This window comes from Hydra vulgaris, chromosome 11 (genome assembly GCF_038396675.1).
Source record: "Hydra vulgaris chromosome 11, alternate assembly HydraT2T_AEP".
In the NCBI taxonomy this organism is placed as follows: Eukaryota; Metazoa; Cnidaria; class Hydrozoa; order Anthoathecata; family Hydridae; genus Hydra; species Hydra vulgaris.
In genome coordinates this window covers 31,631,140-31,657,500 of record NC_088930.1, presented here as the reverse complement: position 1 = coordinate 31,657,500, position 26,361 = coordinate 31,631,140, and the positions used below count along the sequence as shown (strand labels likewise).

The following is a 26,361-nucleotide window of genomic DNA, read 5'->3' as shown; positions in this document are numbered from 1 at the left end:
ATATTATTAACTTCTCTGCAAACACAGCAGTTAAATTTTATACATATCATTATACAATAAGTAGCATTAAGAGATAATTAATTGTTTGGTCAGATACTTAATGGTTTGTCAAAATATTACTGTAACATATATAGTAAATATATGTAAATATTACAATATTACTCAAAAGAGATACTTAATAGTTTGTCAAAATATTACTGTAACATGTATAGTTATGCTTAAGTTATTAAAAAAAATTTGCTTTATTGAAATTTTGAAAAAGTTTATAGGTAAATATAAGTAAAAATCCAAAATTCAAAAGCATTACATTCAGAATGCAAATGTACACATTTATTCTGGATGGTTTAAGTTTTTATATATTTTAATAAGATTTTTGATAATATTAGTAGATAATGATGAAGATAAAAGATAAATGGTTTTTTATATAAAACTTTCTTGGGTATTGACTAATAGTTTTTCCATTTAGGCTTTACTACATTCAATTTGATTCACATCAGTTTAATAAAATGATTAATAAAAAAAATAGTTATCTATTGTTTCTATATAAACCTTTTTCTTTTGATTACTTGAAAACTAAAATCATTTCTATAAATAGATTTTTTATGGACTACCTAAACACTACTACAAATTAATTATTTTGGAAATCCTTGTGGCATTGTCTATGGTACTCTTAGATGCCTAATACATGAGGAGACATTTATTAATTTTTGAAAATATTTCCCACCCACCTAAGCTTATTAAAACTCCCCTCCCTATTAGTTTTTACTTGATTTTTTTTTTAGTTATAAAACAATATTTTAAAACTAACAAAAAAATCAAAAAAATATATATAAATATAAATCACTAATAAGAATAACATTTTTCACTGTAATCAGGCTAATGTTTTTTAAAATTGTCAACTTTTAAAAAATCCACCCCTTCCCCTCCCACCACAACTGAACCTCCATGTATTAACCAAACCACTGTATAGATACAATTATTGCAAGATTTTGCTAAAAAATTTACATTCAAATTTTACAAATCATGGATTGATTTTTAACTTAACCATGGATTGATTTTTAACTTAAGTACAGATCAATTCTTACTTAACAAAATACTAAGTTGTTCTTACTAATTGAATTTTATCGTCTCCAGATTTTGGAATCTATTAAATACATGTAAAACAAATATGTTTTAAGTTATTTTTTTGAAATGAATTTAAATGAAGTTGATTATTCTGAAGTTATTCTTTAAATCTTGCACATGCCATGTTTTTGTCTCACAAACCAAACTAAATTAGTTACTTTTGCTCTATTTTTTTGTAATTCTAATGTAAATTCTAATGTATTTATAGCTCATAGTCATATTTATAGTTTACATAGTCATATTTATAGTATATATAGTTCGATCCACACCACGTCCCTGGTAGTACCGCGCTCAACTCATTTCTCCGCACAGTGGCCTTGTTTATCAAGGTTCGTATTTTGGAGTTATAGAGTTGAGAGAGGGTTATACCACAAATAAGTAGCCTCCTCGTCTGTAGCGGCCTTCTCGGCCTTGAGGAGGTGAATTAACAAAAAATATATATATAGTCATATTTATAGCTTATATAGTCATATTTATAGTTATATAGTTCTACAAATACATTACAACAAGAAAAGTTAAAGGAAAATTTAAAAAAAAAAAAGTGTTAGTCAAACTTACTTTGAAAAAAAACTTATAAAACAAAATAGTCAAACTTACTTTGAATTAACAAAAGAATTCATAATTTTTTTATTACTTGTAAAAGTTAGAAGAGGAAGAACGGCAAAAGGTAACTAAAATAAAAAATTTTAAAACATAAATACATTAGTTTTAACAGATTTTTTAAATGTATAAAACTTTCTTTAATATTCCATTATTTCAAAGTATTTCAGACATGTGAACACAGATTCAAGTTTCAAGTTACCCCCTGTTTGAATATATGATAAAACAAACCTGTAAACTCTGAAGAACATTTAGCAAGTCATTCATTCCTGTCAACCGTTCAATACCTTGAGAAAAAGCTACTGTAAGAGCTGGTACAATTGCTATGCTTCGTGTAACCAAAACACGTCTCCATCGAGGCCATGTTAATTTAAGAAAACCCTTTATAAAAAAACTACCTTTTAAAACAAATAAATTTTTAAATAAGGAAAATATTAAATATAATCATATAATAAAAAATGAATAAATAAATAAAAATAATAGGCATAAATAAAATAAAAATATATGAAGTTAGAAATATAAAAAAAAAGAAAAAGAAAATAAATATTTGCAACAAACAAACTCCGAAACTTCGTAAAATTATCGAAATTGATATTTCAAATTAAAAAAATAATTTAGATACCTCCATAGCAAATTGTCCAGAATAAGTACCCTAAACAGAAAGGAAAAAAATTATAACAAAAAATTTATTTATTTTACATTTATAATATAGTTTTTTAACTTTTTTTCTAAAAAAAGTAATTATAAACATAGTTATTAGAAATTCCAATTTTAACATTTGCCATTTTAAAATCACTTCAAGAATAATGTTTTATATATATATATATATATATATATATATATATATATATATATATATATATATATATATATATATATATATATATATATATATATATATATATATATATACATATATATATATATATATATATATTTTTTAAACATCTTCGCTTCCAACAAGGCTGCAAGCAGCCACTAATTAAAGTTGGAAGTTACTGAAAGAGAAAAGATGAAGATTGTAGAGCAAGATAACGATTGACGGACGACTTAAAATATTGCAAATTATATGAATCAGGAAAGCAAGATGAAGGAAGCGAATTCCAAAGAGCTGATGTTCGAGGAAAAAAACTAGATGAATAAGCGTTTCAGGAGCACTTGGGAACAGTCACAGAAAAAGGATGACACTTAATTGAATGACGAGTTACACGAGCATGAATTATAGTAGATGGCACAAGAGACGCTAGCTCTTTAGAGCAGCGCCCATTATAGTATTTGTAGAAAAGAGAAAGAGAAGCAACATTACAACGATGTGATAATGGTTGGAGGTTGGCTCCAAGAGCAGGTCCAACAATGTTTACAATGCGTTTTTGCACCTTGTCTAAAAGAGAAAGGGCATCATTAGAAGATCCGCCCCAGATATGGCAACAGTATTCCATACAAGGCCGGATTTGAGATTTATAGAGATAGAGAATAGAATCCGAAGTAAGAAAGTGACGAGCTCGATAAAGAGATGCAACCTTAGCAGATGCTAATTTTGCAACTGATTTGATATATGGTTTCCAAGAAAGATTGGAAGTAAGAGTTAATCCTAGAAGATGAAGAGTAGGTGACTCATCGAGTACATTACCGTTCATAAATATAGGAAGATCTAAATTATTGCGATAACGATTGGCTGAAAAAAATTGAGTTTTATCTGAATTAAAGTTCACCAGCCACTGTGAGCCCCATGCTGTAGCAGAAGTGAGATCCTTCTCAAGCTCAAATGCCCCCTCCAAGCAATCAGAAGGTGTTGGTTTCTTATTACGACAAGAGTAAATGGTAGTATCATCAGCAAACAATGCCACCTTAGATGTGACAATATCTGGAAGATCGTTAATGTAGATTAAAAAGAGTATAGGGCCAAGGATAGAACCTTGAGGAACCCCTGAAGTTACAGAATAAGAAGAAGAGTGTTGTCCATCGATGACAACTTTTATGCTACGATTGGAAAGGAAGGATTCAATGATCTTAAAGATGGTGCCGGATACACCATAAGAAGAAAGCTTATGGAGAAGACCAGCATGCCAAACTTCATCAAAAGCTTTTGAAATGTCGAGAGCGATGGCCTTAACCCTTCCACCTTTATCTAATGCACGATAAAACTTGTCAGTTATTACTGTTAACAAATCAGCTGTAGAACGAGAAGATCGAAATCCATATTGATGGTCAGAGAGTAAGTGATTAGATTCAAGATGAGAAATTAAGTGTTTGTTAATTAAAGATTCAAAAACCTTGCTTATGATAGGAAGAAGACTTATGGGACGGTAGTTAGACGAATCGGATCGCTCTCCAGAATTTTTGAAGATAGGGATAACAGATGCCGCTTTCCAGCAGGCTGGAAAGCAAGACTCTGTTAAGCACTTGTTGAATAGTTTTGAGAGTATAGACGACAGCTCCGGAGAACACTTCTTCAAGACAATAACAGGTATGTTGTCCGGGCCACAAGCTGTAGAAGAGTCTAGGCAGGAAATCACTTTAGATACAGATGCTGGAGTGATATGAATGTCAAGCAATGGATCAAGCTGTTTGTTGGCAATATCAGGTAGAACGCAACTAGTGGAATTAAGAGATGATATTGATGAAAAGTTTTTAGCAAACAATTCGGCTTTGTCTTTAGGTGAGGTGACAAAGTCTAAACCAAACAAGAGAGGTGGAATTATAGATTTGCCCTTATTATTGATATTATTAAAGATTCTCCAGAAGTCACGAGAGCCTAATTTTTGAGATGAGATACGAGATTTCATGACCTGAGAATAGCGGGTTTTGGCGTTAGACAAAACCTTTTTACAATTGTTTCTAGCAGTAATAAACAGACGTCTGTTTTCTGGAGAATTGTTTTGCTGATAAATATGGAAGTAACGGTTTCGATTGGCAATCGCAGCAGCACAGTGTGAAGAAAACCACGGAGGAGAGTGAGGCTTGACCTGGAATCGTCGAGAGGGAATAAAAGATTCCATGCCAGCCTGAATCCACGAAGTTATGTAAGAAGCACATTTGTCGACAGGAAGACGAAAGATTTCTACCCAAGGGCCATCACGAAGAAAATCACGGAAAGAATCCCAGTCAGCTTTACTGTAGTTGTAAGAGGTACGATAATAGGGGGATTCAGGTGATGAAGAAGAACGAGATATTAGTTTTAGAGAGATCAAACTGTGATCAGAAGCACCTAAGGGTGAATGTGGAGAAACTGAGCACTGACTAGGATCAGAAACAAGACATAAGTCGAGTAGAGAAGGTAAATGATTCGGGTTGTCTGGAAAGCGAGTTGGAAAGTTGACTATTTGAGTTAGGGATTGAGAAAGGCAAAAGTTGTGGGCTTTAATGCCTGCCGAATCACTGACACTAGAGCCAAGCCATTCAGAGTGGTGAGCATTAAAGTCACCAAAAACAACTATATTAGCTGATCGATAAAGAGAGAGGGCTTGGTCAATATGATCAGAGATAACGTCAAAAAGTGTGCAGTCTTGAGATGAAGGAGAGCGATATAGAACAAAGAGAAAGGCAATAGAGTGAAGTGGTGCTAAACAAAAGCACATAAAAGAATTGTCTGTGGATTCAAACCTAGTTTCACGTCAAATGGGTGAATTCTTACGAATGTAAATGTCCAGGCCAAGCATGTGACTATTGGAGTCTTTGCGAATTAGAGGAAGATAACCATCAACACTAAGATCACAAGATGAGACAGCCGAACTCAAATTAGTCTCACAAAGAGCAAGTAGGTCTGGTGAACTTTGCAAGAGATAAGACTCAACAGAAGAAAAGTTACTTCAAAGACCACGAATATTAGTGAATGATAGGTTTAGAGAACTTGGTGATGATGATGGTTTTTTGTGTTTTATAGTTTTTGGTACTTTATTCATTTTAAATTAGATTAAAGAACTTGACTCAAAGCATAGATAGTACTCAGAACACTGTTTAATAGCCCAAGCAATTGCCTCATTACTACTAATAAACCCTAAGCCGTAACAAAGGGCTCCAAATGTGGCCTCCGCAATGCACACCAAAAGTACAAACTATCCATGCGCAACATGGCACTGTTAAATACTTTGATATTTTTCAGCTGTTGATGGAATCAGCCTCTCTGAGAGCTACCACAGAGTTCGGAAAACCTAACTACCAGCCGGCCTCAGAACCATAAAACTGAGTTTTAGAGCTGTACCCTCATTAGGAGATAATAGAATGAGTGGCCTAGTCATAAAAACACAAGCAAAACCCATGCATTGAGTCAAGAAGATCCAGCATTCAACATCCTAAACTGGAAACAATGTATTAATATACATCTGCGCCAGCCTAACAGATGAAGAAGGGGTGCGAGGCTGGTCAACAGATAGAATCTGTTTACCCCTTAAGTCTTTGCCTAGGAGGCCTTCTACAAGACAGTAGCTGGGTGCATTTAACATCTGCCCAAGATGAGTATTTTTATCGAGACACCATCTCTAGCCTTTACTCAACCAAGAGCCCCAAGGCAGGGGGTGTTTTAAATCGGAGTTGGCATCTCCTAGCCTTTGCTTAAAAAGGCGTATCCTACAAGGCAGCAGGACAGGAAGCAGATTGTACTGGGTTACATGTTACCAGTAGCAGGAAAACCTGATCTGACTGACATATATATATATATATATACACATACATACACACATATACATACATACATACATATATATATATATATATATATATATATATATATATATATATATATATATATATATATATATATATATATATGTATATATATATATATATATATATATATATATATATATATATATATATATATATATATATATATATATATATATATATATATATATATATATATATATATATATATATATATATATATATATATATATATATGAAGACCTCAGTGGAAAAACCAGCGTTGTCACATTTTTTTTATTTTGGGAAAATCAATTTTTAAAGTTCAAAACGTTCTTTAAAATTTTATTTATACAATGCAATTTAGTTTTATATAAATATATATAGATTAACTCTATTTATATCAGATTATTTATTAAAAAATAAAAAATAAATATTTTTTCAATGCTTTTTTTGGAAACTAAAGTTCATTAACAATAAATGGACATCACTGATTTTTCTTTGGAATTTTAAGTGGCGTAAATACTATTTTAAGCCCTTCTTTTTTGTTTAAAAACAAAAAAATATCTAAAAAATGGGCTCTTAATTATTTAAGAGGTCTCAAAAGACAGATGACCCTACTGTTTCTTTAGTTAGTTTCTTTTTGTTATCCAGCTGAAACATCTATGGGAAGTTATTACATTTTGTTAACATCTATTATGGAGTGAGAGATTTTTTTAACATCTATTGTAGAGTGATTTTTATCTAATAAAGTCAAATTTTAAAACAAAATGAAATTAATGAGAAACATAACAATAATTAAAATACATTTTTCTAATCTGTATCTGAATTTTCTGATGCCGAATCTTGTGTTCCTGTGTTAGAAGTAACAAGATTATCAAAAAAGCTGTGATTATCAGGTTTACATAAGCGCTTCAGAGAAGAAAGTATAAAAATTTTTTGTAAATCTTTATACTTGGCAGTACTTATTAATGGAGTACATATTAAACAGATTGAGTGCAGTTTCTTTTTGAAAACTTTGTCTACGTTTTACCAAAACAGTTTTTTCAATACTGCCATATGAGTTGTTACGAAAAATAAGCAGTGCAGGGTGTATATCTTGAATGACAAGTTCTCTGACTGGTCGAGTTTTTATCGGACATGTGCACTTATAATATTGTTTCAAGTAATCAGAAAATCTAAAAAAATTTACATTCAAAAAATTTACAACATTAAAAGGTGAAGGGCTTATTCAACAAATTTTATGAACCTGAGGCCAATCTTCAGGAATTTCAACATTAGCCTTAAAGTCAACATATGCTATGTCACAATCGCATTCTATATAGAAATGACCTCTTATTGGAAATGATACTTTAATACATTTAAAACGTTTTTGAAAGTGAACCATCCAATGCAAAAAACGAAACACAATGTAATTTTTGCTTTGTCCTGCGCATCCATCAATAAAAAAAAGTAATTCAAAAACTGTTTCAGGATGATGATTAATGATAAAATGATAAAGCATAGAGCAAACATCATCAGTTCTCTTTTTTCCTGTTGTTTCATCGTATGTATAAAGAAAAACTTCATCACTGAATAGGATGTGTATATTAAATGAAAAAAATTTAAGCTTTCTTTGGTAATACACATCGCTAGCTGGTTTATTAAGCAATGGTAAATTCTTCTGAAATATCAAAAGCAATAGCTTCAAACGTGTTTTTTGCTAGTTTTTTTGCATCTGACTTCCTGTTATAAATACAGCAGCTTTTCTAGTGTGAAATTCATACTCTGTTTCAAGATCTTTTTTTTTATTATTAAGTTTGATAATATCTTCACAAAAAGCTCTTGGTCAGTGTGTTTTATATTTACAATGAACTCATCACAAGCTAAACAAGTGTCTTTTCATGGAAAGCCAAACCCAATGTTAAATTTATTGTTAAAATCTACTCTGTATGTTTCTTATCCTACTTTAACAGTTGGTTAAGCATGTTTGAATAGTTCAAACATTTTAGAGTCATTTAGATCTTCAGATGTTGTTTTCAAATGTTTTTAATTTTTCCAATAGCATAATAAGATGACTTTCCTCTGAAAGAAGATATATGTTTTTGGATAGCTTACTGTCACTTTCTGTTAATTTGTGTGGTCCATTTTTATGTTTACCTCAACCATTAATTGGAGGGCAACCTAAAAGAACGAAATTATATAATATTTGTATGCACAGATATATATATATATATATATATATAATATATATATATATATATATATATATATATATATATATATATATATATATATATATATATATATATGTATATATATATATATATATATATATATATATATATATATATATATATATATATATATATAAATAGTTTAGTTCATAACTTAAAATATTATAAATAACATCTTTAACTATTTATTAACTAATTGTAGCAACTGATTTTCTTATTGATTCGATTCTAGCTTTTGTAATTCCAAAAAAAAGACATAGCTTTAATGGAGGTTGGTATTTCAATAGCTGATTGTGCTCTTTGCACTTTAACACAATAAGAATATTAAAAGTTGTGTAAGTAAGTTTTATCTGCTTTCTGTTGTGGTCTTTTTCTGTTAATGTTTTAAATTTTTATTAGTGTGGATAAGTACGCATCCTGACTATTATTAAATGAATATTCATTAAAACTCTTAATTAGTTCGTTTTCCTCACTACTAATGTTTTTAAAATATGCAAATCAAATACAATTACAGTCTGCCCAATAATGTGGCTTGATAAATTGTGCATTTTTTTTCTATTTTTGGAATTAGTATTAATCCTTTTTTTTCTTGATTTTTCTGTAACCACCTAACTATCATTACAAGTCATTTTATTTTTTGTTTACTTTTTTCTGCGGCTTTTTATTCAACCAATACTTGCAGTATTAAGGAATCACATGGTTTTGTAAACTATAAAAACTTCGGACATCACAGGATTTTCCAAATGTAACCCTGGACATCACTGACTGTTCCATTTGGTTATGTTTAATTTATTCTCTTTTTTAAAGACTGAACTGGCTTTTTCACTTGGTTATTAAAACAAAATATGAAATAAAATATGCTTGTCTGAAAAATAATAATAACTCAAAAATTTCAAAAATGTGACATCGCTGGTTTTTCCACTGAGGTCTTTATATATATATATATATATATATATATATATATATATATATATATATATATATATATATATATATATATATATATATATATATAAGTATACAAAAATATATATATATTTATTTATTTATATATATATATATATATATATATATATATATATATATATATATATATTTATATATATATAAGTATGCAAATATATATATGTATAAAATATAATGCACTTAACTATTTTTATTTTAAAAGATTAAAAATTTAAAAGTAACAAGCAACAAAAATAGTTAAGTGCATTACATATTTTTAATTGTTAAAAAAATCCCATGGTGAGCTATAAAAAAGACATTGAATTCTTTAATTTAAAAAATCCAATTGATCTTGGAGCTAATACAAGTTTTAGTTGTACAAAACAATAAATATGGATAAGTATAAAGATGAAAGCACAACTAAATATCTGAGACATGGGGCTATTTTAAATTTTCTGAAGAAATACAGAGTTCTAGGTGCAAAATCTGTAAAACTATTCTTAAAACACTTTTCTTAACAACATCTATTACAAAGTATTTAAAAATAAAAAAACAAAATTGAAATTTTTTAAATGCAATAACTCGGCAATAACTTTGAGACTGCAAGAAACATCCCTGCTACCAAAATACTGGGAATTGAAAATATTTTTTTGGATGACCATAAAATCTGCATGATATTTAGTTGACTATTGATATCTGCATGATACTTTAGTTAGCTATTGATGGAATTAGCTTTCACACCATTTCCAAAAATGAAACTTTAAAATCAGCACTTCTTGCTCAGGGATTCCAAATCCCTTAAAGTCTTCAAATTGTTTGCAGTCTTGTCATTAAATACTTCATGTTAGTCGAGAAACAAGTTTGTAAATAAACTTTGCAATTTATTTACAAATTTTACATACTAACTTGTTGGTGCACATGTCGTAATCATTGAGCTGGTTATGTGCTCTCTGCTTTGTTTGCTATATTGTGAACTTCTTTTATATTTGACTATTGATGTGTCAACATTATATTCAATCTTTTGTTAAAAAATTATCTAAATATCTAAATATTCTAAAGATTTCTAAAAACCAATCAATAACAGAATAAGGAGTTTATCAAAGCTGTTGGTTGGTAGGAAACGTGAAAGCTCTGTTTGGAAATTTTTTATTTACTTTGAAAAAACCATATTACAACAGGATGGAAAAAAGGGACAAGAACAATGACAACATTTATTATAACTGAGTAAACTTCAATTTCAAATGTTTTACTTAAAATTAGGAATTGACAAATTCAAAATCAATGAATTCAGCTTTAAAACATTTTCTCACTTTTTGATCTTTGCTGACAGTTTATATCAATTCTGTTATCCTGATTTGGTTACCTTTGATCTTCTTCTTCCCTCTGCTTTACCTTTAATCTTCTCTTCTGTCTGTCAGCAAAGGTGTATTTGCAAGTGTTTGTGGAGCAGAGCCAGAACTACATGCAGCTGGCGTGTCAAAGGAATCTAAATGCTTTTTACATAATAGTTTTTCATTATGTAAAAGACATTTTTATATAATAAAAACTATTGTTTACATAATATTAGTAAAATAGTGATAATAACTGTAAAAAATCAAATAATATTAGCAAAGTAGTATTTTTTTGTTTACATAGTAGTTTTTTCATAATAAAAACTGAAAAACTACTGGCAACTCTCCCTATATGAACTTTTATAAATTTCATGCTTACACAGAAAAGTGGAGAAATAATCTTTTTGACTCCACCATAATTTATTACTCAATTGAATTTTTTTGATTGGTTACTTGGTGCAAATTTATGTCAAAATTTTGCAACCATTAGCAAGACTATATTTAGCCTAATTATCTCTTCTTTTGTATAAGAAAAAATTTTAAACCAAGTAGAGTTGAGCAACTAGCGAAAGCATAACCAATTGTATTTAAAGAAAAAAAAATTATTTTAATTAAAAAAAAATGGTTTTTAGCATTTTAAAATCAAAAGACAATAATCACAATTTGAATTCAGACAACTCTATTGTAACTTTAACCATAATTTGAATTTCACTTTTAAAGTGAAATTCAAGCATATTAATTTAGAAACATTTATTTCTGAGGGACAGTTTATAATAAAATTTTATTAAAGAAACATTATTTTAATAAAAAAAAAATGGTTTTGACCATTTTAAAATCAAAAGACAATAATCACAATTTGAGTTCAGACAACTCTACTGTAACTTTAACCATAATTTGAATTTCACTTTTAAAGTGAAATTCAAGCATATTAATTTAGAAACATTTATTTCTGAGGGACAGTTTACAATAAAATTTTATTAAAGAAACATTATCTTATACCAATCAATAACATTTTATTAACAATAACACTATTACCTAGGCAACCATGACAATAAATAAAGAAAAGAAATTAGTATCAAATATACAAATAAAAAATAAAAACTAATGAAAATAATTATTCAAAAAAAAATTTATAAAAGGAAAAAAAACTGTATTCAAACTATATTCAAAATGCTAAAGTTTTTTACTAATTGCAATATAACTAAATGACAAATCCATATTCTAAAACTCATCATTTTAATGAAAAAAAACATTAGCCAATCTTGATAATTGGCTTCAAGAAGAGAATGCCAATATAAAGCTATTAAAAGACAAGAAAACATTCCTCAAAAAAGAGAATAAAGAACACAAGAATTAAAAAAATAACAATAGAAAAGTACAATAGAAAAACCAACCTTGTTCACCTAAGACTGGGCATTAACAATGAAAAAAAGCTTAAAAAAACCTGAAGAACAGTTAACAATTATCATCGCAGTATCTATTGAACAACATCAAGGCAAAAAAAGGGAAAAAAATGTCATAATTTATGGCTTTCCAAGCTTTAAAAAAAAGTAGTTCTGAAAAAGCAACAGATGATTAGGGTGCTCTAGAAATGTATAGCGTAAATTTTTTTCTTCTCAAAATCTTGCTACCTGTTGATTTTCCTATTCTTTTATCTATTTTAGAATAAGTAAACAAATTTCAAGCAATTTAGTAGTGTTTAAGCTTTGTCACCAGCTCCCAAAAAGTTAATAGTTTGAAATTATTTTAATGTTCATTTACCATATGTTACTTTTACATACGTTACGTAAATTTGACACAAATTTTTATAATATTTATAAATATTTTAATATGTATATTATCTTTAATAATATATTTTTATAAAATCTTTCTTAAAATCTCTTTAATTCTATAATTTATTTTTATCTTAAGGTAAATTATCAAAGATTAACAAAGATATTAGATGAAACTAAATTTTAAGTATTGCACTTTTTTACTTGGAAGCTACTCATCGCTTTAACCCAATTATAGATAGACCAGATTTAAGAAAAGACATTGACATCTGGTTATTAGGAAAGCTATCAACTTAATTGTTACCATCAAGAATTCCATCAGAGGGAGATGTCCTGCGTTCCTTTTTCTTTATAAAAGATAGACCCATGAAACATGCTAAACATGTCAACTGTAATGGTGCTGTAGCAAACATGGTTATTGTAGAAATTCAAACTCAATGGGATAAAGGTGGAATTGCAATTCAACGCAAATACAAGGTTAAAGCAAAATTATGGATTTGTATGATGCTTATAGAACACTTCAAAGGAAAAAAGGATTTCAATCTAATGAAGCTAAACAAAAACTGTTTGTTGATAATCCGAAAAATTATTTTTATATTGCTCACCAAGATGCTCAAAACAAAATAGAAACTGATCGACTTCGTGATAGTGAGCCGAAAAAAGATATTGAATTTCTTATGGCAGTTAGAGATCAGAAGCAAGTTATTTTGGGATCAGAAGACCAAGCATACAAAAGGAAAATTACACAGAAAATACAGAGAGAGAGAATTGAAATGACAAGAAGAATGGTTGAAGAAAAAAAAAGACAAAATCTTTCAGCAACAACAAGCACAAAACCTAAAACTTTAAGTCCTGAAATAGACTTGCAATCTGTAGGTGACTCTAGTGTTACAGTTAAACACAGTTAAGACAATTCTGAAGATAAAAATTTTGTGAACCACCTAAATCTGCTACGAAACCAAAAAACATCAAACCTGATAAAAACAGATTAATTACACTGGCTCTTCCACGTAATCCATTCAAAAGTGAAAAAATTTCAGCAATGGCAGATTGTTTAAATTTATCAGCTGGTAAATTAACAGCTTGGTGCTGATTTGCAGTGTGTGACTTTATCAAAAACAAACAGCAGAACAGCAGCTAAAAAACTTTGAATAAAATATGGGGATGAGATTGAAACTACATTTGTTTCCCCAAAGTATGGTAAACTACATTGGGATGGAAAAATTGTTCCGGAGGATGCTGATTGGCTAGGTGTTCTTATAGTTGGGATTCCAAACTGTGAGAAGGTAAACTACTTGGAGTTCCAGTAATCTCTGATAGAACTGGTGCAACTATGGCTAACACCAGCCATTCTCTTCCGACACCCAGTCCTGACACTCCTGAGTTCAAAGAATTTAAGAAATCTTGGGAAACCATTGAAGATTGATCAAAATTTAAAATTTTACCCATCACTGACTGTTGTCTTAAACAGCAGACAAAGACAAAGTTATTAATTTTTTAGTTACAGCTTGCCTCGTGATGATTACAGAGGATTTGCAGAACTCATGCTAATACTTTTGGGAGAAATGCCTCCTTGTGGGGTGCACTGGCTGCAACCATCATGTCCGCTGGATGAAAACTGCTATGTATAGTGCTAAGATGTATGCCTTAGGTGACCAGCTGAATTATGATCAAGATATAATAGAGAAACTATGTTGTATTTGCATATTTAATGCATTCTTCTATGTAAAGGCATGGCTTGCCGATGTACAATCAAATGATCTCCAGTTGTACCATGATCTTCGCATGTTAAAGAAAACTGACCCAGAGCTTGGTTAAGCAACCATTCTTGCACTGAACAGGCATCTGTGGTATCTGACTGAAGAAACTGCTACTTTTTCTCTTTTTTCAAGTTTGGTGCCAGAATAAGTAAAGGAACAAATAGCCAGACATCTCACCAAAGTAAAGAAAGACATGCCACTGGATAAAGGAGTACCAGTTTTTTCACAGTTAGTTTCACCCACAAAATTAGTACATTTAATTGACAAGAAATCTTGGCTCCTGTTCAACCTACTCAGAATTAAAACTGCTTAGTAACACAAGCCGCCAGCACAGTGGGAAACAAGTAGTGATTTTCAAGAAGCAGCTTTTTTTATTTGTCATGCAAAAGTTGTTAATGATCTTGCTGAAAGAGCCATGAAACTCATAACAGACTTTGCAAACACTTTATCTAAGGATGAAATACAGAAACAATATTACAGGTTATTGAAAAACACAGACAAAAAGTACCAGATTTTAAAAAAGGAACCCTGGGAAACATTTAAAAACTGTTTTTTTCTTAGAGACATCAATACTAATTTAGCATATTTAAATCTTAACAAATAACCTTACTGCATTTTTTTTATTATGTTCATTGTTTAAATAAACATATCAACAGTTTTTCTAAATTTTGAAAAAAAAATTTGTTATTATTTTAATGTTACAATTTTCTCGTTGTATTTTCAATGTTAAATAATATGAAAAATATTTTCTTTGTGGTGGCAAGGCTTACTGTCGTTTCTAAATCCTAAAGTATGATTTTTCTTGTATTTTATGATGAAAAGAATGGGAAAATATCCAGGGAGCTAAAAAATTTTGACTTAAAATATATCAGAGAACCCTACTGATGACAAAAGTTGAAAAAAAAAAAGTTGATATAGACAACATATTTGATTGATTGAGATTGTTAAGATTGACGCCATCAGAAAACATGATTATAAACCAACATCAATTAGAAGACTTTACTTTAAAAGCAATGATAAGCCTGGCCCAATTATTGTAGAGCTTGCTGACTTGTCTTCCTGCAACCCACTTCTTGTAGCAGCTTGACAACTTAAATCAAATAAGTTGTATGATAAAGTCTTTATAAATCCAGACTTGACCAAAGCAATAAATTTTTCGACTTCAAGCTTAGAACAAAATGCATTAGATTAAATGCTGGTTTGACTCTTTGAAGTTCAAAGTCAAACCAACAGCATGAGAACTTGCATTGCTGGTATTCTAACACAACATCACCAGTAAATAAACTTAAAGAATTTATGTTAGCAAGCATAAATTTATATCAGCAAAAATAAATATAAACCTCACATCATTGGAATCACTGAAACATGGTTTAAAGAAGCCTTGCTTTCCAATCTAAATAACTATTCATTATATAGATGGGACAGAAGTGATGGTAGAAAAGCTATCAACATTTCTAATAACTAAAACTCATTTTAATAACTCAAATGCATTTGTACAGTTGAGGACTGTTTTCTAACTCAACACATTGACGCCCTCAAATACTTTTCAATACAAGATGGAAATTTTCAAATACAAGATAGCACTTTCACAGGAATTCTTGATTTGATTCTTATTGAACAAAATAATTGGGTCTGCAACCAAGTATAATCTGATGCTTGGAGACTGTGATAAAGGCTATCTAGTACTAACTTGGATGTTAGTTTTTTCAATAGCTCATAACAGTTCCAAAACAATGCCAAAACTTGCTTTTAATCGTGGAAATTAAAAAGATATGAAATTCTTTTTTGAAAACGTAAACTGGACTGTTATTTTGTGAAAAAAAATCAATCAAATGTATAACATATTTTTGTATTACTATAATATTGGAAAATTTATTCTGTATTAGGTTAGACACCTTAATGTTAACCTATGGTCCAACAAACATATTGTCAATCTTGCTCGAAAAAAGAAAAATAGTTTTTACTTCAATTATGCAAGTAGGTGAAAACAAAAAGACAAAATTAATGATTACAAAGTGCTAAAAAAAATTGCTCTAATGAGCAGCAAAGAATGAAAATTTGAGAAAAATCCAGAGTAAAACAATACTCAAAGTTTCTGTATCAATATATCAACAACATGCAAAATACAAATCACCGTATCTGATCACTTCAAGATAAAAATGGTTTTATCTGTAACGATCTTTTTAACATTACTAATATTTTAAATACTCAATTTCAATCGGTATTTGCTGAAGAGGATATGTATTATTACAAAACAAAACAAAAATAAAACTTGTTAACATTTCCCTAAGATAGGCCAATTTAGTTTGAAAAGATATGTAGATAATATTTACTTATTGTTTCATTAAATATATCAGTTCATTGTTTGATAACCAATACTTAAGATATCTTACAGTCATTGTTGAACTTTGACCAGCAGCAAGCAAACCGATAGCCCAAATATACATAGCAATATCGCCAAACTCACAACCCAAAAAGATTCCCTGAATCAGCAATAAAAATAAGTAAAACTAATTATCATTTATTCATATTTAAATATTATTCTTATTAAGATTTAGGCATTAAACTTAAAATAATTAAATAAAATTCAAAACAAAACATCTTACACCAAAGAATAGATTTGCATCAATAATATCTCCTGGCTTAAATAAAAAAGCAAGATTGATATGTCTACATATAGATACAAGATAGACATTTAGATATGTCTTAATAAAATGAAGTAGATAAAACAAAATTAAACCGTTTTGTTGAAAAGCTCAGCATGGGTGTTTTTATTCTTGATGCAATTTTTATACTAAAAAAATAAAATTAGTTTTAAATATAATTCCTTTTTTTTTTTTTTCTTAAAAAATAATAAAAAAAGGAATTATATATATATATATATATATATATATATATATATATGTATATATATATATATATATTATATATATATTCTGTTATATGTATAAAAATTATATATGTTTTAACTATACTTAATAAAAAATCTTACGACATCACCATAAGTTTTCCCAAAAAATGCCTAAAAATAATCAATTGTGTATAAATGATAAAAAAATGATTTATTAAAAACAAAATATAAAAAACTTATACAAGAAAGTAAACAAAATACAACATTAAAAACATGACAATACAAAGATTCTATGATAGCAGATTTTATTATAGTAAGTAGCAGCTTTTATTGTAAACTTTGCCGATATTTCATTTCAGTTAGCTTTTAATCTCAATTAGCTTTTTTTATTTTTTGAAAAATATTTAGACACAACTTTTCTTCTTTTATTAGACCCAGGTTACTTTTAGATGTTAAAAGATTTCTGAAAATATTAAAGACCTATCTAAAATTCAAGAGTTTAAAAATTGTTTAACAAAAATTTACTTGATTTAAATTGAAATTTTTCATTCTTATGTTTTTAGCTATTGTCAAATTTATGTAAATTTTATAAAGTTTTTACTAAGTTTTCCAGTTTTACTTTTCAAGCCTTTTACAACAAGTTGAGTTTGCATAAGGAAAAACAACAATATCTATACATTTAATATCTATAGAACATTAGAACTTTTATTTTGCATTAAAAAATAAAAAAAAAATAAAAAATATTTTGTAGAAGTATTGTAATTGTATCTTAACTGTTTTAGGTAAAAGAAGCTAGCGATTACCTTATTTTAATATAAGTATATGTTTTTTTATTTTTTGTTGGTTTTACATATTTGATTATGTTTTATATGAACCTAATTATTATATAATTATTTAGTACAGTGTTATTTTCTGGTGGTAATATTTAAAGGGTTACAGATTAGATTTTATTAAGTTTTTTTACTTTTAAAAACTTTTTATAAAATTTACAAAATATAAAAAGTTTATAAAAAGTTATTTACAAACTTTTTACTTCTATTAACAAAACATTTTTTATTTCTGTGTGTGATTCTCTACTTTTCTTTGTTTTTTATTTCTGTGTGTGATTTTCTACTTTTCTTTGTTTTTTATTTTTATGAAAATTTATTTTATTATTATGAAAATAGACAAAATATATACGAGTTTCTGTGCATGATTTTTTTTTTTAAATGTCCAGACCTGATTTAAAATGTAGCATTACGTCACTCACTTTAACATAGAACACGTGTTTAAAAAAGTAAGAAGAAAAATCAATACCGGTATTACCGGTTTTGACTTTAATTGCAATGATTTCTTTGTTTTTATCAGTTTATATACAAAATAGCTAGAAGCTAATTTAAAAAATTACTGTAAAATTACTTGAAAAATGAGTTAAAACTCATATTAAAATGAACTATTTATTACATTCTAAAAACAATTATAATAATAATATCATCTCACCATTGCAAACACACCAACAACAAACACATTGATTATGAATGAAACTGCTAATGCAACAGCTAAAAAAAGTATCAAAGTAATATGTATCAATTCCAAAAATGGTGGAATTTATTAAGAGAATGAAGTATGTAAATGCTCTTAAAAAATATTTAAAAACATTAAATAAGATTAAAAAGAAAATGCAACAAAGTTAATAAATTTTTATTATATAAAAAACTGTAATTGTGTAAATAAAAACAAATAAAATTTTGAAAAATTTCAAAAAACAAATGCAGATGTTTGTAAAACAATAACTTTATGTATTGATTTTGAAACCATCAACAAATTTTATTTTGTAACCAAATAAATCTTTTTAATGTTTTTAGTGTTTCCTTATTAATGTTTTTATTCTTTTCCTTAATGATTTTACATTCAAGATTAATATTTCAGTAAAACACGAAAAAATTATGACTATATAAACACCAGTTAATTAACTCTATAAATACCTCACAGAAAAGGACAACACATCTATCTTTGCAACTAATTTCAGATCTAACCTGGCTCTTACCATTAGAAATGTGCCGGAACGAGTTTAGTCCCCGATTCCGGGTACCTGGAAGAAAATACTGGTTCCAAGTCTGGGTACCCGGCACCAGGACCATTTATATAAAATAACGCTGATTAATTTGTGCTAATTAAGTTTGCCTAAACATATCAAATTTCTTTTTATTAAACAACTATATACACACTCGAGGTCACAAATTCAAATTACGCAAACTAAAGTGTAAACTCATTGTCCGTAAATATTCTTTCTCCCTCAGGGTTGTTAATATTAAAATTAAAATTAACTCTATTGAAAAATTCTCTTATAAAAAAATTCACTCACACCATAAAAAATAGCTATTCAAATATCCGTATAAATCAGTTTCCTTTTTGCAATATATTTTGATTATTTTGCAAAAATATACTTTAAAATATATATTTCTAAATATTTTAAGTTAGACACATCTATATGGAGTAAATAGGGCTTTGTAGTTATCGACTCCATAACATGCTTAGACTTATATCAAGAAGTTTATTGGTTGAAGTTTAAACTAAAAGCAATCCTGTAATTAACAGTGTTAATAATATTTTGGCACAATTTAAAGTACCACTTAAATTGTGATTTAAGTGGTACTTTATATTGGTCGATTTACATTAAAAATGGTCGATTCCGGGTACCCAGGAATACAGCCATACTACCAGGTACCCCGGTCTACACATTAGCTTTTTCAAACCATGTGCATCAAACGCTGTTGTTAAGAAGATATCACAAAATTCTTAAAACAAATGTGCATTCATTGTTAACAGCTAAAACTTAAAACTCTTGTGTATTATTTATATCTTTGCAATTATTAATGTTAAAATAAAACCAGTAGTATTTAAAATTCATTAGTGTAACATAACCTAAAAACAATTACCCACCACACTCAATAGCATAATAACAGTTTGCTTCCTTCACAGCATGTTTATCTTTTACATTTATATTACGAGTCTAAAATAAAATAATATTAAGTTATTTATAAAAAATGAAATAAAAAACAATTATAATACATAAGCATTAAGAAAGTAAAATAACAAAAAATAGCAAAAAAAGCTGTTCACTGGAAATATTAACTGGAAATATAGTCACTGAAGATGTTATACTACTGGAGATGTTATACTAAAAAAACAGTCACTGGAAAATTAAAAAAAAAAAAATTATAAATTAAAATAGTAAAAATGTTTTGGTAAAAAAAGATGTACTCATAGTATATTAATACTAAATTTTAGCATCAAGCAAAGAAATTCACATCGGAAACTGATTAAAAATGCATCAAATAAAGTTATTAAAACATTTAATAAAAATTTTTCTTTTGAATACTCAAAAAAATTGCATATACAAGAAACATATTTTTAATCAAAAAATGTAATAAGCCCTCAGAAAAAGGGTTGGCATTTAACAAAGCCAACCTGTCAACATAAAAGTACAAGCAATTTTTTACTGATCTTGTTTCTATGTTGTCAAGGTGAAACCTTGATAATTAAAATTTTGTACTTACCTGATGCCAAAAAAAATGGCTAAAGGTCGGCAATTAATTAACAACAAATTTTTTCTTATTTGAGAGTTGTATAACACAATACAATATTTTTGTTTGATTAACTTCAAATTTATTTTCTTAGTACATATATGCTTTGTTTTTATGTTTTTAATTATTTTTTCAACATTTTATTATTGCATGTGTTTGTTTGAACTGATGTGTGGGCTAGGGATGTCTATACCATGGTCTGATAGTTATTTGCAAACTTGTTTACTAAAAGAAAATTAAATTAGTCTGTTTGACTAGTTTAAATGCAGTTTTTGTCGTGAGTTATTGTTTTGTTTTTCAATGGAAGAAAAACAATACAATAAAATTTGCTATTGACCAGTAAACCCTACTTTAAGTTGGAAATCTTCTTTTGCACCTGCATTCAATGTAAGCTCCATTATTATATCCTGATAAACAAATTTTTTTCTCAACAATTACTAATTTGACTATTATATTTCAGTATATCAAACAATCTGTTTAGTTTAGTGAAAAATCAATTTCTATCCTTCTTTTCTCCTGGTTATAAGATTGACTACATTCTAATTACCCACCAATGTTGCAGTAATTTAATGTGCTGTATGAGTTACTGGATACAAAAATACAGCATTAACATTGATCCATTTTTCAATCAACTTTAACTAAACATTGTTCATAAAGTATTTTGTGAAATAATTTCTTTTTATTGTTTGTTACTAGTAAAAGCAGAATGTTAAAAATCTCTTGACAAAGGTAACTCAGAAACAAGAATAACAATTCTAAAACCTATATATATTCAAAAAACTTTGTCTTGTTCTTAATTATATAGACTCATTTAATAACCCATTTTTGTAAAAATACACAGTATGACGAAAAAAAAACTATTTAGTATGATACGCCCTATTGAGCAAGTTTAGGCATCAATTATTAGTCAAGCCAAAGTGGACTAATAATTGATGCCTAAAATTTTTTTGAGGTACCAGATTTTTTTCATTTTTCCTGCACTTATGTATATATGACGTTTTTTAGAAAAAATACTATATACTTACTATGACAAGACATAATAACTACACTGGTAAACATTAGATATGTATGTAATTTTGAATTATAAATGTAAAATTACTTACAGCTCAAATGATTGATAGAAAAGTATATTTGAATAAAATATGAGATGAGCCAGAGTCAACAAGTAAGTGTGAAAATATATTTGTATTTATGTGAGCTTTTAGATTGTAAAATTAAATAACAAGTGATAATGAAATGTAATAAAAAAAAAATCATAATAGAAGTAAATATATTTTATCAATAAATCTTGAGTACGTAATTATACTTTGAACCTTGCTTTTTACCTGCTAGAGATTACTACTTAAAACTACAGTTCTTCTATAGAAATATTTTAATGTCCTGGGGGAAGTTATGTCAAGGGCCAGAAAAAGAGTGTATATATCAAATAAAAATACCTTAAATTTGCAATAACTCTAATTAAATATCACCATGTTAGAAGTAAAAAAAAAAAAAATTCAAAATCTTATAATCCTAATAAATATATTTGTTTGTATACAATGCATATGTATGTATACAACATATATGTATGTATACAATGTGTGTATACTTCTTAATCATAATCCAAATCTTAGATCCAACTCTGTGCCTCTGTTTTGCAGTATCTTCAAGAAATTATGCTCATTAACTGTTTTTGAAGGAATATAAATGAAATCTAACTTTATTGATATAGATTTACAGAAGTTTTTACAATATTTATAAGTAAATAAATTTTAAAAAACTTTTTGATGACAAGATGTAAATTATATCATGTGTCATTTAAAATAAGAGCTAGAAAGCAAACTTTTTTGAAAATGTATTTATATATGTAAATCAAAATCGAAAAAAAAAATTAAATTTGAGCATTTTATCTTTCTTTTTCAAATTTAACTAACTTTTTTGCGCTTTAAAAAATACAAAATATGTTTGTTTGATAAGTGCTCAGTAACATTTGTTATCCAGTTGTTTTGAGGATTAATTATTTGTGAGAAATTATATATAAAGAATACTTTATTTTTTCAAATAAAGCATTTTGTAATAAATTTTTTCGTGTTTTAACCTGTTTACCTAATGACTAAATATACAAAGATTTTTTTTTGCTTACACTGATGTATGATAATAAAATAATATTTATATTGTAAAAATTTTGAAATATTTCAACATTTTTGAAGATTTAAATCCTCCTAAAATATTTTATTTAATAAAAGAATTAAACTCCAGCATATTTTTGTTTTATATTATGTAAATATTTTTTAAATTAATAATAAAGATTTAAAATCTGAAAAAACTTATATTTATATATTGAAATCTAAAAAAGATTAAAGATTTAAAATCCATTAAAAAATTATATCAAAACAAAAAAGCTAACAAAAGAAATACCTTAACAAGAGCACTATGAAGATAGAAATTGTGAGGCATAATAACTGCACCAACGATCCCAACTGCCTACACAGAAGATGTTCAATTGGTTAAACAAAATCAAATTTTTTTTGCAAAAATCAATAATAAGGTTAACATCATACATAAGATAATCATAATATATGAGATGTAATAAGGGAATCATCATATATGAGATGTAATAGGTTTTACCTCATCATGAGATTTAATGGATTAGACATCATATATGAGATGTAATAGGTTTGACATCATACATGAGTGAGTTTGACATTAAACATGAGATATAATAGGCTTGACATCATACATAAGATGTAATGGGTTTGATTGTACATGAAATCATACAGATTAAACATCATTAACAGTATCAAAGAAGTTAGACATGTATAAGGTCTAAAATGGTTGAGCAAAAAAACTAATAATGAAAATGATGTTACTTTAAAAAAATTGATTTTTTCTTTTATCTAAATATAAACTAGAAAAATTTGAAAAAAAAATTAGTAACTGGATTATTGTATGTTATAATAGTTATGCTATAAATATCATTAAAATAATTAATATCAAAAATTATATGATTTTTATGTTTTTATTTTGTGTGATAATGGTATGGTAAGGCAATGAAGATAATTTCTTTCATCCTTTATGTATGGTATGATAATATTTATAGCTTTTTCAATGGTATGATTTATTCATTGGTATGATTTTTCCAGTGGTATAGTTTTATTATTATTCTATTTATGGAACTTTGGTTAAAATTGTTAATTTTCATCTGTTTTTAATTTAACTGTTAATTAAATTATAATTAAATTATTGTGTCCATCTACCTTAAAGGGTTCACTTTCTATGCAAAGAATATGTGAACTTTCTGTCATCAAAACAATCTAATATCTGTTATGTCTATAGTAGTATCTATTTTTGTTTTTTATGTAGCTAAAGGTGTCTTAGTTACTGTGTTAACTCACCCGTAATTTACTATATGTATGTTTGTGTTCTGCCTGAACATCTAGCGCAATGTTCACTCATCTGTAGATTGCTATTTGTATATTGTGTTTTGTCTGAACCTATGGCGCATTGTTCATTCACCCATAAGTAAATATATGTATGTTTGTGTTCTATTTGAACCTCTGCTGCAGTGTTTGCTCACTTGTAACTTACTATATGTATGTTTGTGTCCAAACTGAATCTCTGATATAGTATTAGCTCAGTTACCAACTAGGGAATACAACTATGTAACTTATGCTGACCTTAATTTCCAGTATTCTTTTAGATGAAATGTTTATTCAAATGTATTTTAAAAATATTCCGTTCTATATTTTAAGGTATTGTTCACAAAAGTCACTTCCTTAGACTACTCCAGGTAAGGTTCAGGATCATCACAACCACCTAGCTACTAGTAATATGTAACCCAGTAAAGGCTAGTTACGGTGTCTCTATAAAAATATTTTGGGCATTTTGGGCAGATGTTAACTGTATCCAGCTACTGTTATGTGGAAAGGTTCTTAGACAAAGACTTAAAGAATCAGCAGAATAAATCTGTTGACCAGCTTTGCACCATTTCTTCATCTATTAGACTGGCACAGATGTAAACCTGTGTTACATTGTTTCCTGGCTATAACTATGAATGTTGGTTCTTCTTGACTCTACTAACAGATTTCTGTTTCTGTCACCTTGATAGCAGTCATGCAACTTTTACTGCTATCTCCAAACAACTGTATAGCTTTAAAACTCTATTTAATGATTCTGAGGCCGGCTAAAAGTAAGGTTTTTCGAACTCTGTGATCAAAAAAGCTGATTCCATCAACAGCTGTAAAATATCAGAGTGTTAACAGTGTCATGTTGCGCATGGATGGTGTCCCCGTTAGTGCTTTTGGTATGTATTGTTGTACCTAAGGAGCTCTGAGTTATGACTAATAACTTACTCTCTAACAATCAATATGATTTCCAATCTTTTCATTCTACAGTTGTTAATTGCTGTGCAGATAGAGATAGATATTAGATAGAGGCACCAGGCAAGGGCTATTGCTCTTAATATATCTAAAGCTTTTGATAAAATTTAGCATGCTAGTCTTCTTCATAAGCTAGTTTCAAATGGTGTATTTAGAAAAATTTTTGAGATTATCAAATCATTTATTTCTAACCACAATTTCAAATTCATCCTCAACGAACAACGCTCTTATTCATTTGCAGTAACTTCTGGGGTACTTCAAGGTACTATCCTTGGTATTGTTTCTTATCTACATTAATGAACTTCTTGACAATCTTAAATCTAAAGTGGCTAAATTTTCTGATAACTTTATAATCCAGTCTTGACAAAAAGTCTTCTTTGATCGCTTACATTCCTATATTGTTGAATGGAGTTCTTTTTTTAAGTTCACTGAGTTTTTTTTTAAAGTCTTCTTGGATTATTTTACACTACTTACATTTCATGGAAACCATATATACAATCAGTTAGCATCTGCTAAGGTTGCTTCTCTTTATTGTGTTTGACATTATCCATGATTCTGCAATCTTTTATTTGTCCCTATATGGAATCCTGTTGTCATACCAACATATTCTTGCTCTTTAACTCCATTCTTTGTTTTCTAGTAACTCATAACCTAATAGTGGTAGCTAGCAGCCTTGTTGGGAGTGAATTCGATTTAGAAAAATAAAAATAAATCAACTATAATAGATACTTTGTATGTAAATAAATTTTACATTAACCTTTAATTATGTTTTGCTGCATTACTTTTGTTAAATGCCAATGCTTAAATTCAACCTGATAAATTTTAAATCTGATAATCTCAGAGATATTTAAAAGATATTTTTTACTTTTAAGAAGAATTAATGATATAAATAAACATAAATATTGTGTACAAAGTATGTTAAATTTCATTAATTTCTTTGTTAATATTTTATTTGATGTCTTTTACTATTTTGATCTTTTGTTCTTTACAATTTTTTATTACAAAAGCAACATTCAATTATTTAGTTCAAAATTATAAATGCTTTTAAAAGAAAAAAAACTTTTTATAAAAAGTAATACCTGCACTATAGCATTTGGGCTACAGTTACTGCAACCTGGAATAAACATTCCCTTAACAACCTGGACCTGTTTTGGCGAAGCTATGACATACTAAATAAAACACTTTTGAATTTAAAA

General features: G+C 27.9%; 1 protein-coding gene across 4 annotated transcripts in view; it reads right to left on the bottom strand.

Annotated features, from left to right (window-relative positions):
- Positions 1-26,361, bottom strand: part of LOC100212794 (natural resistance-associated macrophage protein 2) — a 105,318-nt gene that overhangs the window by 20,610 nt on the left and 58,347 nt on the right. For all 4 annotated transcript variants that reach the window (XM_065810771.1, XM_065810772.1, XM_065810769.1 and 1 more), the window contains 11 exons: positions 26,245-26,334; positions 23,205-23,270; positions 20,164-20,233; positions 18,721-18,779; positions 17,383-17,412; positions 17,131-17,184; positions 16,997-17,032; positions 16,784-16,873; positions 2,348-2,377; positions 1,957-2,106; positions 1,723-1,796 (listed from right to left, as the gene is read on the bottom strand). In XM_065810771.1, the coding sequence (XP_065666843.1) occupies positions 1,723-1,796; positions 1,957-2,106; positions 2,348-2,377; positions 16,784-16,873; positions 16,997-17,032; positions 17,131-17,184; positions 17,383-17,412; positions 18,721-18,779; positions 20,164-20,233; positions 23,205-23,270; positions 26,245-26,334 (749 nt within the window). The remainder of the gene's footprint in view (positions 1-1,722; positions 1,797-1,956; positions 2,107-2,347; positions 2,378-16,783; positions 16,874-16,996; positions 17,033-17,130; positions 17,185-17,382; positions 17,413-18,720; positions 18,780-20,163; positions 20,234-23,204; positions 23,271-26,244; positions 26,335-26,361) is intronic.